We start from the raw sequence: 26,744 nt of genomic DNA, 5'->3' as shown, positions 1-26,744 counted from the left end.
TCACATTCAGTGTCTTGGAGCTGTAAGAAGAGCCATATGCTCTGACTTATAATATGCAAAATCTGTGTATTTCGGGATTGAGGCTACATTCTTCATCTGTGTAAGACATTTTTTGGCATATTTTTAAATAATAGTTTCAGATTCCGTTGCAACTGAGCCTGCCTTGGTCCTTTGACTTAAATATTCAGGTATTGCTGCCCTCAAGTAAGGTATAGTCATACCTTAATTGTATTGTAATTGTATTCCTAAATGAGTCAATGAATATGTTTGCAGCAAGTCAAGTCCCAGATACTGGGGTGTCATTTAACTATATTTACCATTACCACCCTTCCATAACTGAAGAAGCCATCTTAAAACTCTCATTTTCACAGAATCATAAAATCATAGAATAGTTAGGGTTGGAAAGGGCATTAAGATCATCTAGTTCCAACCCCCCTGCCATAGGCAGGGACACCTCACACTAAATCATCTCACCCAAGGCTCTGTCCAACTGCCGAGGATGGAACATTCACAGCTTCCCTGGGCAACCGATTCCATTGCCCCACCACCCTTTCAGTAAACAACTTCTTCCTCATATCCAATCTAAACTTCCCCTGTTTAAGCTTTAACAGCATTTTGTATATAGAATCATAGAATCATAGAATAGGGTTGGAAAGGACCTTAAAATCATCAAATTCCAACCTCCCTGCCATGGGCAGGGACACCTCACACTAAACCATATCACCCAAGGCCTCATCCAGCCTGGTCTTGAACACTGCCAGGGATGGAGCATTCACAACCTCCCTGGGCAGCCTATTCCAGTGCCTCACCACCCTCACAGGAAAGAATTTCCTCCTTATAGCCAATCTAAACTTCCCCCTGTTCAAGTTTTAACCCATTCCCCCTTGTCCTGTCACTACAGTCTCTAATGAAGAGTCCCTCCCCAGCATCCCTAGAGGCCCCCTTCAGATACTGGAAGGCTGCTATGAGGTCTCCACGCAGCCTTCTCTTCTCCAGGCTGAACAGCCCCAACTTTCTCAGCCTGTCTTCATACGGGAGGTGCTCCAGTCCCCTGATCATCCTCGTGGCCCTCCTCTGGACTTGTTCCAACAGTTCCATGTCCTTTTTATGTTGAGGACACCAGAACTGTCCACAATACTCCCAAGTGAGGTCTCACAAGAGCAGAGTAGAGAGGCAGGATCACCTCATTCGACCTGCTGGTCACGCTCCTTTTCATGGAGCCCAGGATACGGCTGGCTTTCTGGGCTGCGAGCGCACACTGAAGCCAGCTCATGTTCATTTTCTCATCAACCAACACCTCCAAGTCCTTTTCCGCAGGGCTGCTCTGAATCTCTTCTCTGCCCAACCTGTAGCTGTGCCTGGGATTGCTCCAACCCAGGAGCAATCAGTTGACCAGACTAAACAGTTAGCTTATTTCTGGTTTACTTTTCTGATACTGTAGGAGTAAAGTCAAGTCTCAGCTTTGTGACATGAATTGCAGTGAGTAACATAGTGATAGGTAGTATTTTGAAATATCTGAAATGTAAAAAAATCAGTACAATTTTGAGCAGCTGTTCATTCCAAGATAATGCTTATCCAAAGTTGACACCAGAAGCAAGAAGTCAATTCTGTCTCAGAAGCATATAGATCTAAGGTGTCTTTGCAGTATGCAGACCTTCCAGGTACTATCTCTTCTAGCTTAGATTTGGGGTTAAATTTCATACCTGACACTTTTTCTGTGCTTCATCAGTGACTTCTTTAAACTTCTGTATCACAAAAAAAAAAAAAAAAAAAAAAAAAAAAAAAAAAAAAAAAAAAAAAAAAAAATAATTTTCCCAGTTCAGATGGTTTATAGCATTACTGTCTTTCAGTAAAAGATGAGAAAACAGCAAATCTGTAACTAAGGATTGCTCATAGCATGACCTTTATTAAAATGTTATGTCTTCCTCTGTTTGGATTACGCAAAGTTGTGACTGAAACCAGCCTAGTCCTCTTGAGTGTATTTAAGCGCTTGAAAGTTTTTGATCTGTTACATGTTGAACTCCTTAGGTTTCATAGGGATGCTTTCCTTATTAAGATTAATAACTGGTACTTTACTGTGTGCCCCTTTTTCTCTAAAGAGGCCAATAAAATAGAAGTATTAGCAGTGCAGTGTGCTTGAGGAAATGGCTTGCCATCAAAGTTGCTTAAAAATTAGTGTTGCTGGTTTTCCCCAAATGTTTTGAATTAAAGCAAAATTAGCTTGACACTTATCTCTGCCTGACTAAAATCTTTGTAGAAATTCTGTGGTATAAAGGAATATCTGATATTAAAGCAAGAGTAGTTGCGTCTTTGGATAATTGTATGCTGCTGTTGAAGAAGCTTGATGGCTTGAGACTATTGTCAGTGTTCTAGAAAAAGCCTGTGTTGATGTTCACAGAACTGGCTGTGAAGAGGTCAGCTCTCAGAAGTACAGAACAGTAATGTAATGCAGTGTGGCATGGTGATGTAATGCCATGTAGTAGTTCACATTTTGAGCTCACGCGCTGTTTCAGCAGTTGCTGCTGTTCAGGGGAGAAGTAAGAAAAAGCCTGCCCAAGCAGCTAAGCATGCTGAGCTGAAATAGCTTGTAATATTAATGAATCTGGTGAGGAACTAATTGAGAGGGAATAAAATAGGCTCTGTTCCAAACAAAAGCATCTGTACTAAAGCAATTTTAGGGAAAACTAAATCTCTTTTAATTAAGAGTAACTTCCCTGTTACAGGACCTGCTGCATTTTTTTATGCTGTGAGTGACTAGTACCCTTCTTCCAGTAACCTAAGATCCTTACTGTGTCAAGAAGTTTACCTTCTAACAAAGGTCCAATACTTTAAATTTGTGTAAGTGGCTGTTTGTTATGTTTGTGGCATAATATTATAATCTTACAGAGAAGAATATTCTGTGAGTGAGGTAATACACCTTCTGTCAAGATCCCCAGTGAACTCTTAACAGCAGCTTAGACTTCTTGTTAGGCTGAAGTGTTCAAAAAGGCTTCAAGATTTCACATTATTCCAGGTTCTTCCATTTTTGAGTGATCAGAATATAACCCAAATTTTTCAGCTGGACAGAACTCCAGAAGTACATCAGTAATAATTCAAATTCCTAATTTGAATGTATCAAGTGTAAGTTGTATTTCTTCCCTTCTTTTTTTTTTCTTTACCTTGCACCTCTAAAGTGCTGCTTTCAGAGTTCTGTCAGAATGTTGGCCATCAAAGTTAAGTGACCTTTTTTAATAACTTTTTTTTTCTCCCTCTTCTTGGAATATTTGTTAGGTTTTCTTCAAAGAAATATTCCTGTATATCTTGGAAACCTCTACTAGCTCATTTGATCATAAATGGATGGTTATACAAACGCTGACAAGGATATGTGCAGGTATTAAGGGCCATTTGGCTATTTTTTTACGGTTTTATGCTAAAGAACAAAACTGTACTCTTTCATTGAATGATTTATTTTTTTTTCCTAAGTTTGACAATGTCCCATTGTTTTATAGATGCCCAGAGTGTTGTTGACATCTATGTGAACTATGATTGTGATTTAAATGCAGCAAATATATTTGAAAGGCTGGTTAATGACCTATCAAAGATTGCTCAAGGAAGGGGTAGCCAAGAACTTGGCATGTCCAATGTTCAGGTAAAAATTCCACCAAAACTTCAGGAAGCTTCATAGGTTTTGCCATGATAGTTTAAGTCTAAACTCTCCATTCCACTCATGTATTGCTTTTAAAATCTTTTCTAGGAATTAAGTTTGAGAAAAAAAGGATTGGAATGCTTAGTTTCGATCTTGAAGTGCATGGTGGAGTGGAGTAAGGATCAATATGTAAATCCCAACTCTCAGACAACACTTGGTAAGACACAAGATGTGATTCTTCTGCCTTTAATCAAGAGATGCTTAAAGCTCAAGGCATTTAGTGCATTTTTTCCAGTGTTTTGATACTGCTGGTTTCCAGATAGGTAAAACCTCTTGCATTAAAAAAATATAATAAACTTTTTTTTTCTTTGGTCGAAGTATTGGTAATTGGTACATTGGATTAATGTAATTTGAACATATCATAAATTGTCTTTTCTTAATCGTGTGAAGTCCTAGAAAGCTACTACACTGAAAATTACTAAATCCTGTTATTTTCTGTATTTGTAATTTTAAAAGGCTCACAAAACTTACTTTGAAGCTCCCTTAATTTCATCTAACTTCATATTGATCAAATTACTACTGAAGCAGGCTGGATGGAGAGAATTTTTTCATTAATATATAGGTGTAGGATTTTCAATGTTGTAAGCAGTGAAGTAACTAAGTCATTACTTTTTTTAATCTGGTTTCCATCTGACCTGAGAGAAAAAATACTAAGGTTATGGTAGAATTTTCAGATTGAGCAGATAATATTGGTAGGTGAAGTAATAACCTTTTTAGAGGTGGTTAGCACAGCTGCTGCTGTGAACTGAGAGCACCAGCTCCTTGGCATGTGTGATCATAAACACTTTTAGACACTCCGTTTCAAAAACAGCATGATTTGCTTCAGGTCAAAGTAACATCAGACTTGAAAATAAAAGGAAAGATCTGTAACTGAGTTTCCATGGTGCCATGCTTGTTTCGATTTTTTTTTTTTTCCTAAGTGTTTACAAATTATAGTTGTAATTTAAGGCTTAAATTTCAGGTATGTGATGGACTGGAAGAATCCTCCTTGATACATTGTAGTGATTTTTTTGTTGTTATTTTCCCAATCAAAGCAAAAGCAGAATATTTATGTAAAAACAAATGGGTAATTGAAGATAACCATCATGAGTTTTAGAAACCTTCAGAGAGGATGTAAAGAATAACCTGTGTTTTTAATTTCTTTTCACTGTATGCATTTTGTATGTATGTAACCCTTTCCAATTTATAGGCCAAGAAAAACCGACAGAGCAGGATAGCAATGAAACCAAACACCCTGAGACAATTAATAGATATGGAAGCTTAAACTCCTTGGATTCTACTGCTTCATCTGGAATTGGCAGTTACAGCACACAGATGTCTGGCACTGACAACCCAGAGCAGTTTGAGGTCCTAAAGCAACAAAAGGAAATAATAGAACAAGGAATTGACTTGTGAGTGCCCTTTTATCACCCATGGGAGGGTGGATTCTTATGGAGCTACGAAGATTCCTGGGTTTTTCTTCCTTCTCCTCATAGATACTCATCTTGTGTTAGGAAAAAAACTGGATGTAACAGCACTTCCTCTGGTGAAAGAGTGCTGAATGGTGTCCCCTTTGGAGCCTGTCAACAGTGTTTTGTGTTAACCTAATTCCTCACAGCTAGAAGATGAGTACTCTGAATGTTTGTTCTTTTTTCTCCAGACCTGCTTGTCTAAAATAAGATTTTTATATTTGGATAAAAAGAACATTGAACTCGTGATCAATTGAATACAACCTGTTCTAGTGCACACATTACTGATGAAAGTATCTGTATGCTTAATCTCATGCTTCTTCTGATTAATTAATTTGTCATAATTAGAACTGGGAGATAGCATTTTTCTGTGCAGTCGGACATGAATCTTCTGTGGGGTTTCAGCTTTGTCACCTTGCCTGCTTAGTGAGGGCACTTTATGCAAAAATAAAAGTTTTCTGCAGTATGGTTCTCAAACCTGAACAGCATCTGTTAGTCCTTCAGGATTTCAGTTTCTTTCAGTTACATGGTTCCATGTCATTGTACATTTCCATTCTTGCAGGCGACTCATAGATTTCTTGATTGTTTCATACAGATTAAACTAAAAGCAACAGAGCGTAACTGTTCCATTCCAAGCCAAGATTTTACTATTTCTGTGAAATACTTTTTTCTTCACAAGCGCCAGAGTAAATCGTACTGTTTAGGATTCTTTACTGGGAGTTGCATAGATGCCATGCTGACAGTTATGTAGCAGAGAGGAAGAGGAGGCTGTTTACAGGGGAAAAAATATAAAATCATCCAATGATAAAGGGAATAATAATCATAGAAGGGAATAGCATATTCCTGTCTAATGCACAGTTTGATGAAGGAAAAATATTTAATACATAGATTTTTCATTACCTCATCCAAAATCATTGAATCTTTTTACTTAAGCTGGTGCGGCTTTGTGTGTAGCTAAGTGTGTTAACTCTCATTCCATCCTGATCTTCGTTGTACAGATTCAATAAGAAACCAAAGAGGGGGATTCAGTACCTGCAAGAACAAGGAATGCTTGGCACTACCCCTGAAGATATTGCTCAGTTCTTGCATCAAGAGGAAAGATTAGATTCAGTAAGAAAACTCTTTTCCTGATGGTTGTTTTTGCTCATGGTGATGGATTTTATACTTACTGCAGATCACATTATAGTGTTTTGAAGAGCTCAGTTTTATTGTACAGTGAAGAAAAGACTTCTCTCTACAAATTCTAAAATTGTAAGCTCAAAGAATTTGGAGTATGCATTAGAGCTATACACTGTACTATAACATCCTGCAGTTCATCGAAGGGTAAAGGGAGACTTGTACTTAGTTGGTAATACAGCTAGAAGCATCTTACTAAACAGTATGTACTTTAGTCCAGTAAGGGACTGCCAGAAGTAACTGTCCTTCAGAGACAGCCAAAAAATAATGTCATTCAACAGCATGAGAAGCATTTTTTTGCTGGCTCCCAAAAGAAAGTTACTTAATCTAGATTAGTTCTTTGATTTTATTTACAACTAGCAGCTGTTGCTGGACTTCGACGAGGCCTGCAATACTGGCTGAGGGGGGTAGGAATATGTCGTGGTTATTGTCATGAAAACCTTTGCTTTCTGAAATAGCAGTCTGCACCTCTGTGCTTAGTAGCCACTCCCATTGTTCTGTAAGGAAAGGCTTGCATATGTGCCCATGCTTGCACTGTGACTGAAGTCACAAATTTCAGAATTGGAACTTAGAATCAGGCATCAAAAGAGATCTTTAAGATCAGTTTATTTATACAGACATTTTAATATGAATGCACAGTATTTTTCACTGTACTCTGTTGTATTGATGGTGATCAACTTGGATGCATTAGTGTGCCAGCTGTTTATATTTGAGCATTACATAAATCTGAGATCTGTACTCTAGTGGAGATGAAGTTTAGTAAACTTGACATTCCCATAGTAAGTTTCCTAACCACAAAAATCATTACAGCAAACAACAAATAATCATTGATAATCTTAACTTTGTCTTGTGCACTCATGTAATTCACCTATTAGAAAAAATAGTACATGAGTAAAATGAGAGAAAACGGAATGCAGGCAGATAAATATGAGCCTATAAGAGTATTATGAGGTAATATATGGCCAAAATACTTTGCTTCAGAGAGTAGAGGAGAAACAAATACATCATTCTTAACTGCCTCTTCTTTTGTGGGACGTGTGGGCAGTATGACTTTGTTGTTCACATTTACATTTTTTTTCCATTGTAAATGCACTTTGTCTTTCCTGTTCTCATTTTAGACTCAGGTTGGGGAGTTCCTGGGAGACAATGATAAATTTAACAAAGAAGTCATGTATGCATATGTGGACCAACACGACTTCTCCGGAAAGGATTTTGTTTCAGCTCTGCGTATGTTTCTAGAGGGATTCCGTCTTCCAGGAGAGGCTCAAAAAATTGATCGCCTGATGGAGAAATTTGCTGCTAGATATTTAGAATGTAACCAAGGGTAAGCCATACTTTGTCTTCAGAACTTTGGAAAGATGAATAAGTAAAAATTCCTACTATGTTAAATCTGCTGTTCTTTTTGTCCTTTCTGCCTCCAGGCAAACTCTTTTTGCTAGTGCAGATACTGCATATGTTTTAGCTTATTCAATTATCATGTTGACAACAGATCTTCACAGTCCACAGGTATGTTGATAGAAAAATATTTGTGTACTCCACAGACATCTAATTTTCAGGCTTTGTACCAATGTAGTTGTAAAAGCTTCATGTCCATCACCAACATTTAACACCAGCATGTGTGTAATTTAATGTGTAATAATGGTTTTATTCATCTTTTAAGTAACAATATGTGTTTCATGGGTGTTGAGATTTTTAAGTTCTTTTGATTAGACCTTTCTGTAAGGTATCATTTCCCTACTCTCTGAATAGGAATTGTATGGATTTGCTTTCATATTATGGCACTCACAGTAGCAATCTACTGCAGTCAATCTACTACAGCAAACCTGCAGTCAAAGCCTAATATTTGAAGTTGAGGTAATAGCTAGCTTGGTCTGTATGACAAGATAAAGCACCTTTTTTTAGTAACGTATGTCTTACTGATCTGCAGATCCTACTGAATGTTTGTGTATATTGTAATGTTCACATGACCTTGTGTTATTTTATAGACTTGACAGTGTAATCTCGCATATGTTAGATGCTCAAAACTGTCTTCTGAATCAGCAGGCTTGTCCTTGATGTCAACTTTTCATCTGTTTGGGTGCTTTATGAGCAGCACTGTAACTGCTATGAACTTGCCTCATTTGTTGATATTAATAGCTGCTTTCTGGGTTTCAGGTTAAGAATAAAATGACAAAAGAACAGTATATTAAAATGAATAGAGGTATCAATGACAGTAAAGATCTCCCTGAAGAGTATTTGTCTGCTATCTATAATGAAATAGCTGGAAAGAAGATTTCAATGAAAGAAACAAAAGAATTAACAATACCCACAAAATCCAGTAAACAAAGTAAGTAGCTGCAGTGTTAGCTTTCTTCAAAGTGTTGTCTCTACAGTTCAATGAAACAATCTCCTTTTTAAAATGAGAAATGAAGCAAGCACTGCTTACTTAATTCAAAATGAGTCCTAACTCCTAGTTTCGTAACCTTTTCCTTTTAACATAAATGCATGATGTTCAAACCTGTGTTAAATGCAAGTGTTACTTTCACTTCCCCTTGTAGCTGAATTCCCTGTATTCAGTGCATTGACGATGGAGAAGACAGATTTTGCTGCTGAACAGCAACATAGAAAATGCATTTGAGGGCTTTATGAAGTAATGATGTTGCTGATAGGCATAGGGCATAAAACACACAGTCGTTGTGCCTTCTGTTTCTAAGGTGGCCATTGTGTTTTCCTGCAATAACCATTTTATACATTATTTTGACTTAAATTTTATCTATATTGTAAAAGAAATATTTTGCTGGTGTAATTTTAGGAAGTACAACTAATGTAAAAAATGCTGCAGAGTATGGCACTTAACAAAAAATTTTGAATTATATTTCTGAAGACACCATTGTTAAACATGCACAAATGAGAGGAAAATGTGTTTACAGGTGTTGCTAGTGAAAAACAGAGAAGACTTCTATATAACTTGGAAATGGAGCAAATGGCCAAAACAGCTAAAGCACTTATGGAGGCAGTGAGTCACGTGCAGGCACCTTTTACTAGTGCAACACACCTCGAGCATGTAAGACCCATGTTTAAGGTGAGATGCATGTTTTGATACTCACTGAGAATATCACACAGTTTCTTAACACAAAATACTGACTGTCAGGGTTTGTTAAAAATACTTGTTGAAAAGATTTGCATCTGTTATGTTATGATCTTTTTGTAAGTTGTTTAACTTGCTTCAGGAAAGAAGGGATTTTGAGCCTTCTACTTCAGTTTCATTAACCCTGGGATTATCGGAACAAAATTCTGGCCAATGTCTGTTGCAAATTGGTATTTCAGAAAGCCTAGGACTGCCATTTAGTTTTAGGGGAGGTACCTGGACCTGTATGAAACAGTATTCTAAACACCTGCCTTTCTATTGCGTTTATGCAAAGCTGTCTGCATCCCAAATGCCTTTTCCGTACCAGTGGTTCAGATTTGTAGATGAAAGAGTATGTTCAGTAGTGTATTATGCCTCAGTATGCAATTGGATATGGTCTTTGGCATAAGTAACTCAAGTCCAGCTGTCAACATAACACTACCAAGTCCACCACTAAACCATGTTTGTAAGTGCCACATCTACATGTTTTTTAAATACTTTCAGGGATGGTGACTCAACCACTTACCTGGATGGCTTGTTCCAATGTTTGACAGCCCTTTTTCTAGTAGCCAGTCTAAACTTCTCCTGGCACAACTTGAGGGCCATCTCCTCTTGTCCTGTTGCTGCTACTTGGGAAAAGAGACCAAAACCCACCTCACTACAACCTCCATTCAGGTAGTTGTAGAGAGCAGTAAGGTCTCTCCTGAGACTTCTCCAGACTAACCAACCACAGATCTCTCAGATGAGCCTTCTAAGACTTGCTCTCTAGATCTTTCACCAGTTTTGTTGCCCTTTCTGGACATGCTCCAGCACCTCAATGTCTTATAGTCAGGTGCCCAAAACTGCATATAGTGTTCAAGGCATGGCCTCGCCAGTGCTGAGAACAGGGGGACAATCACTTCCCTAGTGCTGCTGGCCTCACTATTTCTGATACAAGCAAGGATGCTATTGAGTACCTTGGCCACCTGGGCACACTGAGGATCTAGCTGTAAGATTGCTGTCCGTGAGGGAAACCTTTGAGTTCTTTATCACCATATTAATAGAAGTAGAATAGTACTCTCTTTGTACAAAATAACACTGAATGAAGCCTGAAGCCCTTGTTTAGGATCTTCTTTCAGGGTGTCACTTAGCAGAGGTGTACTATAGATAATTTCTCTCAGTTGACTTTTTTTGAGGCTGACATGAAATAACTTGCATGCAGGCAATTTTACAAAATTCATAGACTATCATTCCTTAAGATACCAGACCTATTACTCTATAACATTCCTAGCCTTTAGTACCTGGAAAGTAGGTTTGCAAATTCATTTTCAAAGGAGCAAAATACAAAGCATCGGGATAAATTAACACCCTAAAGGTATTTTGTGAAGGTGCTATGAATAAAAAGTCTTCTTACTTACAAACTTTTATTAGTTCATAAAATAATCAATGTACTGAGGACAATGTAATATGTTGAACAGAGAGCTGTCTTCTCAAAAAAGTGAGAACTGTGGAATTTAAATATTTCACATTTTTTATTTAGATGTTTTACTTTTCATTTCATCAAAGCTTTATGAATTTCTGGGTATCTCGTTCACCCATTGATGAAAACTTAAAATTTATCATTATAACTGTATTTACAGATATATTTGGTAACTTAGGAAAACAGAAGAAAAATTCACATTATGCACACACCTAAGTTGCCAAAAATTGTCTATTTTAAGAGACTTAATTTTCACCTTTAAGGACAAAACAGTCTATTACAAGTAACAGCGTAAATCTAGTTATAAAGCATACTATACCAATCTCTAGCTAGTTCTCAAAGAGTTTCAATTTTATGTTTTTTAAAATCAGTGTATGTTTCAATAGGAATGAAAAATTAGAAAAGGGGGGGGAGAAACATACAGTTCTGGAACATAAAATCGTAGAATAATTTGGGTTGGAAGGAGCCTTTAAAGGTCATGCAATAGGAAATCAAGTCCTGGATCTAAGAATGCATCTGATGCCTTTAATATTGTTCTGAAGTTGTTGTTTGGTAAGTGCAAGTGTTAAACATTTCTCTGAGTTTGTGCTTTTGTAATTGCTGGCTTAAATGAAACCAAAGCTCTGTGGTGCATCATTTTATTATGAAATGAAGCGTGAAATATATTGCTCCCTGCTGTGCCCATTGACTATTTCATCTGGGCTCTCTTCAGGTGAAATTATTTCTAAAATCATCCAGATATCCTGGGTTTTCGATCCATGACCACGTGTAGCTATGGCAGGATCCTCTGCATCTTCTGATTGATTTTTCTGCCTGTGGGAAAGGGAGCCTTGATCGCAAGGACAGGACCACGTGGACTCTCCTGCAATAATTTTTACTTGGGTCTATTACAGTGTTAGTCCCAACTAAAGCATCTACAGTTCCTTAGATGGAAAAAGATTGAGGGCCAAGGGCAAGAAAATTAAAAGCAAAGAGATCAAGGAAAGAGTTGTGTCCCATCTCTTACTATTGTTGTCTTATAATTTTAGTGGAATTACTAGTTTGCTACCCTATTGTACCCTACTCTCTCTTTTCTTCTCCCTCCTCTACCCTCTCCCTCTCTGACCCTCCCTTCCTCCCCCCCCCTTCTTTCTAGTGTTATCAGGGCAAATTTGTCTTATTTAAGTACATACATTCCATCATAAAAGAATCCATTGCACACCGTTGGTTCTTGCAGAGACTGTTGACTCAACCATCATCTTTTTACAATGAGAAATAAAAATAATCCTGAGTGTGCCAAACCTCCAGTAGACAACTGAATGACAGAGTTTTGGGTGGGGGTTGGGGGGGGGGGAGAGATTGTTTTTTTTTCAAGGTATCTGAAAATGGTTGTGTGTGTTGGTTGGTAAAGGAGAGTGTTTTTGAGAGCAGCATCAATCTACATGTGTTCTATGCTTCATGTCTATTCTATTCCATTTCTGTTTTGGCAAAAGGTACCTTCAAGGTTAATGATGTGAGTTAAGGACAGGATTTACACTTTAGCAAGCTGTTGAAACTATATCATTCCCTTCAAATACCAACAGTTGCTAATGGAGCTTTTATTTTGCGTATGTTGCAGTTGGCATGGACACCCTTTCTGGCTGCATTCAGTGTGGGTCTGCAGGACTGTGATGACACAGAAGTCGCCTCTCTTTGTTTGGAGGGTATACGATGTGCAATCCGCATTGCTTGCATTTTCAACATTCAGGTAAAAAATTTGAGCTTGAGACAATACTTTGATTTATGTACTAGCAGAATGTTACTGAGGTTCTAGGAGTCCTTGTATGCACTGCAATACCTAGAGACTGCCTGCTTCTGCAGTTACTACTTCATCTGATATTTGACTGGAAGCGCTTTAAAGTGACCTTTCATTTTTCCTGGTGTTTTGTAACTGGTACGTGGCTGCCATGCCTATGTAGTGAATTTTTTGTATCCCCACAAGTTGAATACTTCATGTCAAAGTATTTTCTTTCTAGCTTTATTACAAAGCTGTTTACCTTTGTTGTGATTCATAAAATGAGTCTTTCTAACCTGTTCCATAAGTAAAATAGTATCTCTGTGAACTGTTTGAAATACTGATCCCAACTTCAGAGATTATACTAATCCAAGACTTCTATTATTGGATACCATTTTAACAGTTGTGACACTGAAAATGTCGTTCCTGATGTAATGCATGAATGTATCTTGCATTAAGCGCAAGGCCAAGAATTCCAGACCCTCTGGCTCCAGAGGGTAATTCTGTTTAAGCTGGGGGGGGGGGGGGGGCAGGCACTTTTTTCCTCCCATTTTAAAATCGTTGGTAATGAATATATAATTATGTTATTGTAGACTATTAGTTAATGAATGGAGTACTGATCTGCAATAAATCCATTGTAAGGATAGCTGAAGAGAGGGGGCAAACAAAATTCATGTTTGACGTTACATTTATTTCATGTGTGTATTGAAAACATTTGAAAAGTAAAACAACTAAAAAAACAAACCAACATCCTCATAAGACTAACTTTCAGTAGAAACTGTTGAACTGTGATACGATAGTGAACGCTTTGCTTCCTTCTCCCCTTGCACTTGTATTTAGCAGTTTAGATAACTTACCACTAATGTGGAAAAGCACACTGGGACTTCTGATATAGCTGCTTAAAAAAGCCCATTTGAGATCATGTAATGTTTCCTTCCTCTGTCTTTCCACTTCATTCCACCCTGCCACCCCCCCAAGCTGAACAGGCTTAAAAATTTGGTTAATAGAGCCCTCCCTGGAGCCTTCAGTAGTGCAGTGAAATTCACATTCCTGTTATTTTGTTTCTAAGTTGTAAAAGTAGAACTGGTACAAGTATCAGTTTCAGCAGCTGCAGAGGTTGGCTCCCAGACCTGCAGTGGTGTGCCTTGGATGGGGAGGGCGAGGACACATGCTGCAAGATCCCCATGCCCCAAGAATTTACCAGAATCAGTTGTTCCCTTTCATTGGCTTGGGACAAACGTGATTGAACTGGAGGCATTTCAAAACCCGCACTTCTCATTTGCTGAAATTTAAAAAACTTTTGGTTTGTTTTTTCAGTATAAGTGGTATTACTACTTGGTTTCCTATGGGAATTCTGTTTTGTTGATATCATTAAAAACAATACCAGTTTGTTGATGATTTCAGTATGTTACGTATGATCCAAGATTATTCCATTGCACAAGGTCCTGATTAGATGGCAGTGTAGTCTGACTTAAGATGCCAGATAGCTCTAGCGGTTTGAAGGAGACTGGCAGATCTGCACTTGAGCTGACCTGGGGATCTTTTCTGTTGGAAGCAGGTTTTTCCTCTGGTGCTTGACTGGTGCTGGCAGCTTTTCTATTTCACAGTATCACAGTATGCCAGAGATTGGAAGGGACCTCAAAAGCTCATCTAGTCCAATCCCCCTGCCGGAGCAGGACCACCTAGATAATGTTACACAGGAATGTGTCCAGGCGAGTTTTGAATGTCTCCAGGGAAGGAGACTCCACAGCCTCCCTGGGCAGCCTGTTCCAGTGTTCCGTCACCCTCACTGAGAAGTTTCTTTTCAAGTTTAAGTGGAACCTCTTGTGTTCCAGTTTGTACCCATTACCCCTTGTCCTATCATTGTTTGCCACAAACAATTATTTCATTGAATAAATATACAGAAGTTCAGATTGGTGCCTAAGAACAGTTAACATTAGTTTACACTTCGTGAGAGATAATAGAGGGAGCTGTAGACTTTTAGTTCTAAGAAAATTCTGGAAGTACACAATACAGTTTAAACTCTGCATGTTCACCTCTAAAATATCAGTTAAAGAGTCTGTTTTTAATTATTTGTGCTTTTAATCTTAGGCTGTCACAGTCTGGCTTTTGTCTTTAAGCATCTGGGACAAGATACACATCAAAAGGATGTACTTAATTTGCTTATATCATCTAGTTTTACTTTCTGGTTGACGGGCGCATTGTACGTTTCTTGTACTTTGATGGCTTAGAGAAGGGACAGAGGAGGGAATACCTGTATGGAACAGAAAGGGAAGGTAGAACTGAAAGCATTTTCTTTTTACAGCAGATACACAGTTAGAAGACTCTAAAGCTTCTGTGCATAGTACTCTTTCCATGAAACTTCCATGTTTCTGTGCTTATACATCATTTGCTGTTCCTTTGCCAGTGTATGCTGTAGTAGTAATTGGGTTTGAATGTGGAAGCCATGCTATGTGGCTCTGTGAGAATCCACCCTGTTACTGCAGCCTGTTGTGGTGTTTGTCTTTACGAAACGGACATTCTTCCTAAGACTTTTTTATATTTGATTTTATTATGTGCTTAATGATGTATTTTTTTCAAAATAGTCTTAAACATCCAAAGAGCTAAATATATTTCATAGTTGTTGTTTGTTTCTCTGATGACCAACAACTCTTGATTTCACTTTATGGCCTTCAGGTCATACATAATGGGAATGTAAAATTCATGTCTGAGCTCAACTGTAATCCCTTTTATCATTGTAATTAGTTCATATGGGATCTTAGAAGCTTCTTTTGGTATTCATAGGTACCCTGTACATAAAAATCAGGTACCACATGTGGAACATCCCTTTTTTGTAAGATTAATTTCACCTGCTTAGATTATAGGTCACTTGCTGTTCACCCACCCATGGCAGTCTTGCCTCACAAGCTTCTGGAGTACTCCAAATTGTGTGGATTAAAACAACTAAAGAGCAGTTTTTTGGAATTGGCAAAATATGCCTTTTAGATATATTACTTAGATTCTGTTGCCAAAACTACCCTACAACTTGAGAGAGTCGGCTAAGGCAGAATTAGTAGGTCCAGGTATAGCACAAGAGTATTAACTAAGTTAACTAAGAAACCATGTTTCTTGTGAAACAGCATCCAGTTTCCTAAAACAAAACAAAAAAAACTCCCCAAAATACCAAAGCCAGAAACCTAAAAAAAAAACAGAAAAAGTGTTGTGTCCTTTCAGACATTAGACATCATGTTCCTGAATAGAGAGAGAGCCTGGTTTTATCCCACAGCTTACTACAGAAGAAGATGAAACATTTTCACTATGTAGAATGCTTTAGAAATTCAGTTCTAGGCAGAAAAAGGTAAACAGTATAGCTGCTGAAATCACACAGGTTGCACTAAGAACCAAGAAACTGAGAAAATACTTACTGACAACTTTTCTGTTTGTTTTCCCTCCCATTTGTAGCTTGAAAGAGATGCCTATGTCCAAGCATTAGCAAGATTTACGTTACTTACAGTGAGTTCTGGTATTACTGAAATGAAGCAGAAGAATATTGACACGATTAAAACTCTCATCACAGTGGCTCACACAGATGGAAACTACTTAGGAAATTCCTGGCATGAGGTATAAAAGTAATTTGTACTTAAACTGTGAGAAAGCACGTGTATTGATTTTGAACATAGTAGTGTGCTTGTTTGTGCATGAATATAGTGGGTTTTAGATAAGTGCCAAGTATGTACTTCTGTACATACATAATGTAGAATTGCACATTATGCAGCCAATTAAAGTAGTAAAACATGTCCAAGTGAAAAATTAAATTATGAAAGACTAATAATATATAAATTAATACTCATTTTGGATAGAACAGAAATACTTTTTTGACCTTGAGTGTTTAGAATATTTTATTTCTAAAGATCTGCCTAAAGACTTCTATTTACTTATTTTGTACTATTTCAGACTGCTTTCTTTTGATAAACAACTTCTTTGTTTCCTGGAATAGATTCTGAAATGCATTAGTCAACTTGAACTGGCACAGTTAATAGGAACTGGAGTAAAACCCCGCTACATCTCAGGGACAGTGCGTGGCAGGGAAGGTTCTTTTACTGGAACAAAAGATCAGGCACCCGATGAATTTGTGGGACTGGGACTGGGTAAGTAATGGATATACAAAGTATTTCATTTAACTGGCTTTGTTCAGACAGATATTGAAGTTTGTCCTTTGTTTTCATTATTGTTGACTGTGTGATTCAGAGACGAGACCATGAAGAAGTTGTAAAACTGTCTTAGACTTTGAATAGAGTTACTCCTATTTCTGGAGTATTTGTTTTGCTCTGATAAGTGTTAATGCTAGGATGGGTGAGCGCGAAATGTTAGAAAATGATAAATTGTTAATTTCTATTACAATATGTCTGACCAAATAAGAATGGCATGACCAGATTTAAGGATGTTGCAATGTTAGTTTACCAAGTATTTTACCAGTCAGGCAAGTTAGTATGTGTAGGTTAAGCATCCTGTTATGAAACTGCAAGAAATCCACAGTATTCAAACCAAGTAGGAGGTTATTTTAGCTCAAATGGTGAAATTCTGTTTCCTCCTCTTTTAGTTACTGTGGCACTGAAGAAGTGCCTTTTGTAGGTTGGCTTGAGAGCCAAAATTTATTCTGTAAATAAGACGTTGTTTCCTATCCCAGAAAACTATACCAGCCTTAGCTTCAGCTATCTTGAAAAGGTTGATTTTTTTTATTTTTTTTTTTTTTTTTAAATGGGGAGACAGCTGAAGGCACACAGGTATAGGGTATTAGGAAACTATGAAAGCATTAAGGAAGTATGTATAGCTTCATTTGACTTTAGAAAGTTTCCATTTCAGTATGAAGCTCAGTATCTCCTGCCTTTTGAGCAGCTTAATCCGCAGCTGAGCAAGAGCTCTGTGTTCCCTCAAATTTTAATGTAACTATTCTTTTCTTTTCCTAGGAGAAATTACTATTTTACTGGTTTTACTGATCGTAGCCCTCGGCTAGTCCTAGATGTCTGGTTTTGCATTCTCAGACAGTTTTCTGACTCTGCAGTCAGTCTTTTTCTTTCCTTCAGGCTCCCCTTTGGCCTGCCTCTGTACTCCCCTCACCATGCCAAGAGCTGCTGAAGGGAAACCTTGTGCCTGAAATTAATGCGTCTGCCAGCGTCTCATATGCTGAGCTTCTCCCTGCCTTTCTAATATGCATCCTCCAGTTTAGTGTTCCCCAGTGGCCCATCCAACTTTGCTATTTCCAAATGCTGGCAGTTTCTGTATGCTGAAGTGACTGGCCTTTAAAGATTTTAAGCCGTAATAGCTCAAGAATGTAAACTGTAGTCAGGTGTCTGTAAATCATATTTGCTAGTTGTTGGTGGAGATCCAGCTCATAAAGACTTTTTTCCCCTCTTTCAACTACATTACTAAGGAAGACAGGCTGTGCCCAAATGCATAAAATGTTTCTCTGAATTGACTTTCTTGAATGTTTGTTACAGTGCATATTTGGAATATGGAAACGTTGCTTTTTTTTAACTTTTTTTTTATATGTATATTAGTTTTTAATAATACCACTTCAATATTATAGGAAAATGCCAACTCAGTTTGGGTTTCTTGCATTTAGGCGCTGTTAGAACAACTGTTTAGTTTTTTCACTCTTCTCCACAAATTCCATGTTGCAGATACTTACAATTTCTTTCTATGATCCTTTGAAACTATGGCTTTCGAGCAGCCTTCCTGTAAATCTAAATTCTTGTGAGAACCCGTATAGCCTACGTCCATGTTTTTGCTGACAGCCAGCATGGCTTCACTAAGGGGAAATCCTGCCTGACCAATTTGGTGGCCTTCTATGATGGGGCTACAGAACTGATGGACGGTGTAGAGCAGTTGATGTCATCTACCTGGACTTCTGTAAAGCGTTCGACACTGTCCCGCACGACATCCTTGTCTCTAAATTGGAGAGACATCAATTTGATGGATGTGGATAAACAACTGGCTGGATGGCTGCACAAAAAGAGTTGTGGTCAATGGCTCAATGTCCGGCTGGAGACCAGTAATGAGTGGTGTCCCTCAGGGATCAGTGTTGGGACCGGTCTTGTTTAACACCTTTGTTGCTGACATGGACAGTGGGATTGAGGCGCCCTCAGCAAGTTTGCTGATGACACCAAGCTGCGTGGTTCAGTTGATACCCTGGAGGGAAGGAATGCCATCCAGAGGGACCTTGACACACTTGTGAGGTGGGCTGATGCCAACCTTATGAAGTTTAACCATGCCAAGTGCAAGGTCCTACACCTGGGTGGGAGCAATCCCAGGCACAGCTACAGACTGGGCAAAGAAGAGATTCAGAGCAGCCCTGCGGAGAAGGACTTGGGGGTATTGGTTGATGAGAAACTGAACATGAGCTGGCAGTGTGCGCTCGCAGCCCAGAAAGCCAACCGTATCCTGGGCTGCATCAAAAGGAGTGTGACCAGCAGGTCGAAGGAGGTGATCCTGCCCCTCTACTCTGCTCTTATGAGACCTCACTTGGAGTATTGTGTGCAGTTCTGGTGTCCTTAACATAAAAAGGACATGGAACTGTTGGAACAAGTCCAGAGAAGGGCCACGAGGATGATCAGGGCACTGGAGCACCTCCTGTATGAAGATAGGCTGAGAAAGTTGGGGCTGTTCAGCCTGGAGAAGAGAAGGCTGTGTGGAGACCTCAGAGCAGCCTTCCAGTATCTGAAGGGGGCCTATAGGGATGCTGGGGAGGGACTCTTCATTAGGGACTGTAGTGACAGGACAAGGGGGAACGGGTTAAAACTTGAACAGGGGGAAGTTTAGATTGGCTATAAGGAGGAAATTCTTTCCTGTGAGGGTGGTGAGGCACTGGAATAGGTTGCCCAGGGAGGTTGTGAATGCTCCATCCCTGGCATTGTTCAAGACCAGGTTGGACGAGGCCTTGGGTGATACGGTTTAGTGTGAGGTGTCCCTGCCCATGGCAGGGGGGTTGGAACTTGGTGATCTTAAGGTCCTTTCCAACCCCAGCTATTCTATGATTCTATGTATGCAGACATATATTTTACAGTAAAAAAAATAGTTGTACAATTAGAGTAAGTGAAGTTGCAGTCTGGTGGCATGAAAGCTTCATCTTTCAAACCAGCTTGAAAATACAAAGCTTCGCAATCATGTGGGTTGTAAAAGTAGATGATTAAGCATCTTATTCCTTTGTTTCTTTGATAGGAATGTTGTCTGACTTGTAACTGTGAAGTTCAGCTTTCTTCTCTTGTTTCTGTTCACAAAATTGGAAGGTAAATACTGCTGCTCTGAGTAGGTCATAGCCAAAGAGTACTTCCCAGATAAGGAGAAATCCTCTTTGGACAAAGGAATGTGATGAATCAGTTTTTCATAAAGCAGAATTATGTAGGTGACTCAGCGTTTCGTTGTAAAAGATCTCATACCTGCTGAAACATGAATCTTCTGTCTGTGTAGGTTTTCCAACATTGATTAGAAATCCAGTGGTGTAAGGAATTTTCATGCAAACTTGCGGAGTTTGTTATGGTTACCTAACTTCTTAGAAATAGCCCTTCAAGTTCACTTCACACAGCTGCTCATTTGATATGTTTCTTAGTTAAAGCATTGCCAAGATAGAAGCTAATTGGTACTGACAGCTTTTGTGCCAGTAAAAGAATAGAGAGATATGAGAAGTCTCAGTCAAACCCAACAGTAATGTAAGTTGCTGAAATACTAGTGTGAGGTTACGTATGTGTGCTTGTATATACAAAAAGGTTACTGTACTCTGGAAAAATGGGTAGTTTATGTAGAATGAATAGCCAGTCATCTCCAGCTACTTCCAAGTGTGGAGCACAGCAAGACTCGGAGGCAAACTTTCAGAAGGCGGTCTGAAACGTGAGAGCTTCTTGTCTTTGCAAAGCTCTGAGAGCAGATTACTGGCCTCCTTACAAGTCTCTTCTCCCCTATCTTTCTGATAGGCAGCCCAAGGGAAAAAAAAAAAAGAAAATACAGGGTACCCACAATGGTTGCAAGATTCCTCAAGATTCCTGCAAGCTTCCTTATTTATTTTTTTTTAATTATTTTTTAATGGGGCATGGAGGAAGGCTTACATAGCCATATAGACAGAAATTTGCTCGCTGTGATTTAGCATTTTCTTTACATGATCTTTCCAAGGTGTGGGTGACAGTTTCTAGCCTCCAAACTCAATACTGCTATTTTTATTTACAGGTTTTTCTCACTATTGTTAGGTGGTAATTTTGTTGCACTTGAGGTGTAGCTGTAACATGGAGTTTTAGTGGGAGCTCTTCTCTGTGAATGATTAAAAAAACCCTACCAGGATAGATTTACTCACTTGCTGCTAATAAAGTGTGAAAATTCCTCCTCTGTGCAATATTCTCCATCATGTGTTCTGTATTTTCAGTATCAGAATTACCATTGAAATACCCATTGAAAGATACAGAGAAAAAGGCGGTTCTTTTGCTTGTGATTAATTTTTTTTTTTCATTTGTATCTGTTCACACAGTTGTTCTAATGTGGACAATTTTCTGGGAGTAATACAGTTTATAAATGGATAAAGAATTTAGAGAATTAGACTGACATGCAAATGTTCAATGAGATGCCGAAACCATGCAGGGGAAATTAATAATATACTTCTCTTTTTTTGTGAATTAGAAATATATTTAATTACACTGGTAGTGGCATGACTTCTCTCCCTCTTTCTTTCCAGCCCTTTCTCTATTACCTCTTACTTATTTTTCCAATTTTGTTCATTGTAGTTGGTGGAAACGTGGATTGGAAGCAGATAGCAAGTATTCAGGAATCCATTGGTGAAACCAGCTCCCAAAGTGTTGTCGTTGCTGTAGACAGGTATTGGATTAAATTTGCTGTTGCCACTTCAAGTTTTTTAAGCAATATTTCAGTACCTTGTACTAATAATAAGACCTTACTAGTTTACCCTTAGATGGAAAAAAATGTATAAATATTACACTATTAAAGTACATTTTGGTTTTGTGGGTTTTTTCATTTTTTCTTGGAGCCAGAAGTATTTTTGCAGGAAAGAACAGAACAAAGATTAGGCAAGAAGTCTTTTCACTGATCTAAAATTATTAGATTGAATATAGGCAGCAAGAATCAATGTCAGTTCAATGAAAGTTGCCTTGCAGTAATCTCACATCAAGTGAACTGGATGCTTAATGTCAGACACATAATAGCTCTTTAGATTTGCAGTATTTCTCCCCTCTTCATAATGTGAAGTGTTTCGAGTATTTGTCATGATAAACAGGAATTGATCACTGGGAAAGTCTGACTTCTGTATTTGGAGCAAGGATGAATAGTCTATAAACTACTGCCATTATTCATCAGTCACTGTCACAGAGGGGATAGTATTAGAATCAGTGCTCTCCTCCCAGTCTCCCCACCTGCTTATGGGAGTTATTTTTAAATATTAAAAAAATGTAAATATTTCTGATTCTAGTTTCAAAGCTCAGTATTTTTCCACAATTAGTAGTAATTTTTAAGAAATTGTAACAGTGTCTTAAACTGCCCTTTACAGAATATTTACGGGATCTACAAGGTTGGATGGAAATGCTATTGGTAGGTTTTATCTTTCCCCCCTTCCCCATAAACTGCAAAGCAGTTTTGTCTTAAACCCTGTGAAAATACTGCATCTAATTCTGTGGTCATTTAACAGTGGATTTCGTTCGCTGGCTTTGTGCTGTTTCTATGGATGAACTGCTGTCTGCTACCCACCCTCGAATGTTTAGTCTGCAGAAGATAGTAGAAATTTCTTACTACAACATGGGCCGGATAAGGCTACAGTGGTCTAGAATCTGGGAAGTTATTGGAGATCATTTTAATAAGGTATTCCTGTTAATAATTATACTACATACCCTTGAATTATTGATACAAAGAAATTTTATTTAGAGTTTTGTTGGAAAAGCATGTGCTCATCTGAATTACACTGTTTTTTTCTTCCTTCTGTATAAGTAGCTTAACGTTATTTATTGTGACCTAGGTCTAGAACGGTCTGCCTTTATTTGTATATTCTAATTTTTAGGGATGTCATATGAGGTTTGGGTTACAAGGCTGTTTTCTGTTCAAGTTTGAATTGACTGTTTATCAGGTGAATATTTGACATGCATTTTTAATACAGCTTGTTGAAGCCTTTCTAGGCAGCTTGATTATTTTTAGAAAGTTTTAAATGCTAGGATAGATAATGTAGAAAATAGCTTGAATTGGTTAGGATTATTGAATTGCATTAGCAGTGCAGTTTGTGGAACTGGCTACTGTTTAATTTTGTTAATTTTCCAGTTCTGCTTATTTCTCCATTATCAAATGTGAAGGCAGCTTAGGCAGAATCCATTTCTGATGCAAGCTTACTATGCATTTCTACTCTACGTTATCAGGTTGGCTGCAATCCCAATGAAGATGTAGCTATTTTTGCAGTGGACTCATTAAGGCAGTTATCAATGAAGTTCTTAGAAAAAGGAGAACTTGCTAATTTCCGATTCCAGAAGGACTTTCTAAGACCGTTTGAACATATCATGAAGAGAAACAGGTAATAACATACAATTAACTAAATCACCTGGGATCATAAGCACCAACTTCTGCAATTAATGTTTCAAATTGCTTTTGTAAAATCAGTTGCTGGGTAATTATACTGTTCTAATTGATGATGTAATTTAGTTTAAACAATTATTGTTTATTACCATAATTTAGGTCTCCTACTATTCGAGATATGGTTGTACGCTGTATTGCACAGATGGTAAATTCCCAGGCTGCTAACATTCGTTCTGGCTGGAAAAACATTTTTTCAGTATTTCATCTGGCAGCCTCAGATCAGGATGAAAGTATAGTGGAACTTGCATTCCAGACTACAGGACACATTGTCAGTGAGTATTGACCATGTTCAGACATCATAAAAGTCCATGTAACTCCAGTGACTGAGAAGCTTTGTTTATGTTTGGCTTTACAGGCTGCAGAGTAAAGCCCACTTCGTGCTATAGAACCAATGTTTTACACTTTTGACCAGTCCTCTGGAAAAATACTTAGGGAAAGATTATAGTTATCTGTCTTCCTTTATGCCTTTCAAAAAGGAAAAAAAAAAAAAACAAGCTTACCTGTGTATAGCATTCTGGAGTAAAAAAAGTCAAGCCTTAGATAATTTTACTTAATAGTCACTATAGTCATTTTACTATTATGTTGTTTGCTTATCCTTGTCCTTGTTTCTGAATTGTGCTTGTCTATGTCCCTATTAAGGAAAAAGGGCTGAGCAAGGTGGCACTATGATGATATTTTAATTCCCATTCTAATTCAGATCTCAGGCTTTAAGTGCCATAAGGGACCTCTTTTTTTCTGTCTCAACCTCTTCAACTTCCTAAAACTTTTTCAGCATTAATGAAGAATGGGTTTGATTTTTTTTTTTTCCTCAAAAGTGACATAAAATAAAGGCAACAGGACCATATTGCTGAAGGAAGTCTTTTTGTAGATGTCACACTCTGCTGTAGGTATCCCTCTTAAGCTCTAATCATACAGGCTATTAAGCAGTAAGCCTATTGCTCTGTTCTTGCTCAGCTGTTAAAATTTCCCTCATTTATATTAAATGCTACCTTGTTTTATTTTAGATACTTACTGTCAAAATAGAATGCCCTCTAGGTGATTTTATGGTTGAGTGTTCATTTCTTAGGTTTTATTACTACTCATGCATTTGACAACTCCAATCAATGAACCAGTCTCTCATGACTTCTGTTACAATCGGTTTGTATTAGAGTTAATAGGTTTTAAAGCATGATGGTTTTTCTCTTCTGTTCACGCTTTTCTCCAGCAATTGTGTTTGAGAAACACTTCCCAGCAACCATAGATTCTTTCCAGGATGCAGTAAAGTGCTTGTCTGAATTTGCCTGCAATGCAGCATTTCCAGATACTAGTATGGAAGCCATCCGCCTCATTCGCCACTGTGCAAAATACGTATCTGACAGACCTCAGGTATCGTCTGTATTAACTAAATTAGAAGTGCTTTAATCAGTAGTGCTTTTGCAAAGAAAAAAGTACTCATACTAATCTTACTGGCTTTCCTTCAAGTTTCAGAGATCAATGAGAAATGTGCTTTATTCAGAAGCAATAGGAGTATAAAATGCCACAGGGGTTGAAAGTATCAGATTTTTTAGTTGTGTTTTTCTTTAATCTCTCCCCCAATCTCCATCCACCCAGTTCAGCAGTGGTTAGCTTTCCTGAGAGCTGATGGAACTCAGAGTATCTCAGGATGTGCTCTCTGCAGAGAAATGTTGTGAAAAATGGGTAACAGCATAAGCAAAAACACATTATATCCTCAAAATGTTATGGTAGAACCTCACATTCAGTGCTGTCTCTATAAAGAGAGAGTAAGAGACTCACACTGAAGTGCAGGCAAAAACTGATGCTTGAATGTCTCATGTTGTTTGGTGGGGTTTTTTTTTAGTTTATTTTTCATCGTATAACTAAGCATTACTTTGAAAACACTTGACCTTCTTAGTATTACTATTTTGATTGCCAGCTCACCTGAGGTATCAGAGTGTGTACTAATATAGCCGGGATTGTTATTTACAGTTCAGATAGTGTTCTGTTTTGAAAATATCTAACTCTTATGACTCTGTGTAACCCTGTCCTTTCTTCTAAAGGCATTCAAGGAATACACAAGTGATGATATGAATGTAGCTCCTGAAGACAGAGTGTGGGTGCGGGGATGGTTCCCAATCCTGTTTGAGTTGTCGTGTATCATCAATAGATGCAAATTAGATGTAAGAACCAGGTAACAATCAGTGTTTGTAATTCAAATTTTAAAAGGCTTACTTCGTACTTTTAAAATTGAAACAACTCTCTTAGTAAACACAGCTATTGTAGAATGACTTAGATATTTTAATTTACGTGATAACCACTGTGGGAACACCGAACTCTTTATAAACAGACTTTTTAAAAACACCTTTTAAATAGATGCTGGAATGTAGAAAGTCTGTGTTCTTTATGTATGAAATCGTTCTATTCCGTTATACTGAACAACGAAGTTACGTGGTTGTAATGGCATTATGTTAAATAGATAATTATTTCACTTCCTTAAAGTTAAATATTCAAATAGCGCCTGTTTAGTATGAATAGCCATGAACTATTTAAATAGTTCATTTGAAATTAACATTTAAGTAAATTAAAACACAGTGACTGCTTCATGTTTATTATAGAATCTATAAACTATTTAAAACAGCTGAGCTGAATTTACTATCAGTTTATGCATTCACAGAATCATAGAATAGTTAGGGTTGGAAAGGACCTTAAGATCATCTAGTTCCAACCCCCCTGCCATGGGCAGGGACACCTCACACTAAACCATGCCACCCAAGGCTTCGTCCAAACACAGAGAACATAACATTGAACACAGTGAAATGTGGAAGACAACTTTTAACTTTCCTAACACGTAACAGACAGCATTAGGTTAATATTGAAGGTAAACTCTAAATGCAGTTTATAGTCTGTATGTGTTAAATTGTTACATTTGGACATACTTGATCTAGTGCATGTCTTTTTGTAACTCTTAGTACATGTTGTTCTTTCTTCATTTCAGGGGCTTAACAGTAATGTTTGAAATAATGAAGACATATGGCCATACTTACGAGAAACACTGGTGGCAAGATTTGTTTCGAATTGTCTTCAGAATATTTGACAACATGAAACTGCCAGAACAGCAGACTGAGGTGAAAACAAGTGGGATCTGTGTTTATATAGATGAGGTCTATATTATTGTAGAACGCCTGATTAGCAACATAGCTTATCAAGTAATATAAAGCAAACCTCAAAACTTGCATAGAACTTGTGGTTCTAGTGAATTTACTTTGTTTTATTAGCATTCTGTCAGAGGTATTGTCACTTTTCTCATTTTTTTAAACCATGGGTGTTGAAGCCCTAGTAGTTTACACTACAAACAATAGCAGACTATCATAAAATGCAACAGATCTAGGGTTTGTAAGAACTGCAGCTTTTACAAATGGTGTCTGGAATCAGAGTACACATCATTTCATGATCAGAAGAAATAAGATTTGCTAATTCAAAACTTTTTGATGACTAGGGAAATAAAAAACCACAACCAACCAAACGAAAGAGCCTACCCAAAACAGCACTATGTT

The 26,744-nt window shown here is 37.9% G+C and overlaps 1 protein-coding gene across 4 annotated transcripts in view; it reads left to right on the top strand.

Moving 5' to 3' along the window:
• Positions 1-26,744, top strand: part of ARFGEF1 (ADP ribosylation factor guanine nucleotide exchange factor 1) — a 93,086-nt gene that overhangs the window by 53,101 nt on the left and 13,241 nt on the right. For all 4 annotated transcript variants that reach the window (XM_057426061.1, XM_057426060.1, XM_057426059.1 and 1 more), the window contains 20 exons: positions 3,271-3,370; positions 3,489-3,628; positions 3,734-3,842; positions 4,875-5,076; positions 6,132-6,243; positions 7,428-7,633; positions 7,731-7,815; positions 8,464-8,635; positions 9,219-9,370; positions 12,472-12,600; positions 16,069-16,227; positions 16,604-16,754; positions 21,372-21,462; positions 22,148-22,188; positions 22,286-22,455; positions 23,001-23,152; positions 23,314-23,486; positions 24,419-24,579; positions 25,251-25,381; positions 26,186-26,315. In XM_057426061.1, coding sequence (XP_057282044.1) covers positions 3,271-3,370; positions 3,489-3,628; positions 3,734-3,842; positions 4,875-5,076; positions 6,132-6,243; positions 7,428-7,633; positions 7,731-7,815; positions 8,464-8,635; positions 9,219-9,370; positions 12,472-12,600; positions 16,069-16,227; positions 16,604-16,754; positions 21,372-21,462; positions 22,148-22,188; positions 22,286-22,455; positions 23,001-23,152; positions 23,314-23,486; positions 24,419-24,579; positions 25,251-25,381; positions 26,186-26,315 — 2,766 coding nt within the window. The remainder of the gene's footprint in view (positions 1-3,270; positions 3,371-3,488; positions 3,629-3,733; positions 3,843-4,874; positions 5,077-6,131; positions 6,244-7,427; positions 7,634-7,730; positions 7,816-8,463; positions 8,636-9,218; positions 9,371-12,471; positions 12,601-16,068; positions 16,228-16,603; positions 16,755-21,371; positions 21,463-22,147; positions 22,189-22,285; positions 22,456-23,000; positions 23,153-23,313; positions 23,487-24,418; positions 24,580-25,250; positions 25,382-26,185; positions 26,316-26,744) is intronic.

The sequence above is a fragment of the Pezoporus wallicus genome, unplaced genomic scaffold (genome assembly GCF_028554395.1).
Source record: "Pezoporus wallicus isolate ANWC-B61680 ecotype Strahan unplaced genomic scaffold, APGP_CSIRO_Pwel_v1 contig_4131, whole genome shotgun sequence".
Classification (NCBI taxonomy): Eukaryota; Metazoa; Chordata; class Aves; order Psittaciformes; family Psittacidae; genus Pezoporus; species Pezoporus wallicus.
This window is presented reverse-complemented; position numbering and strand designations above follow the sequence as displayed.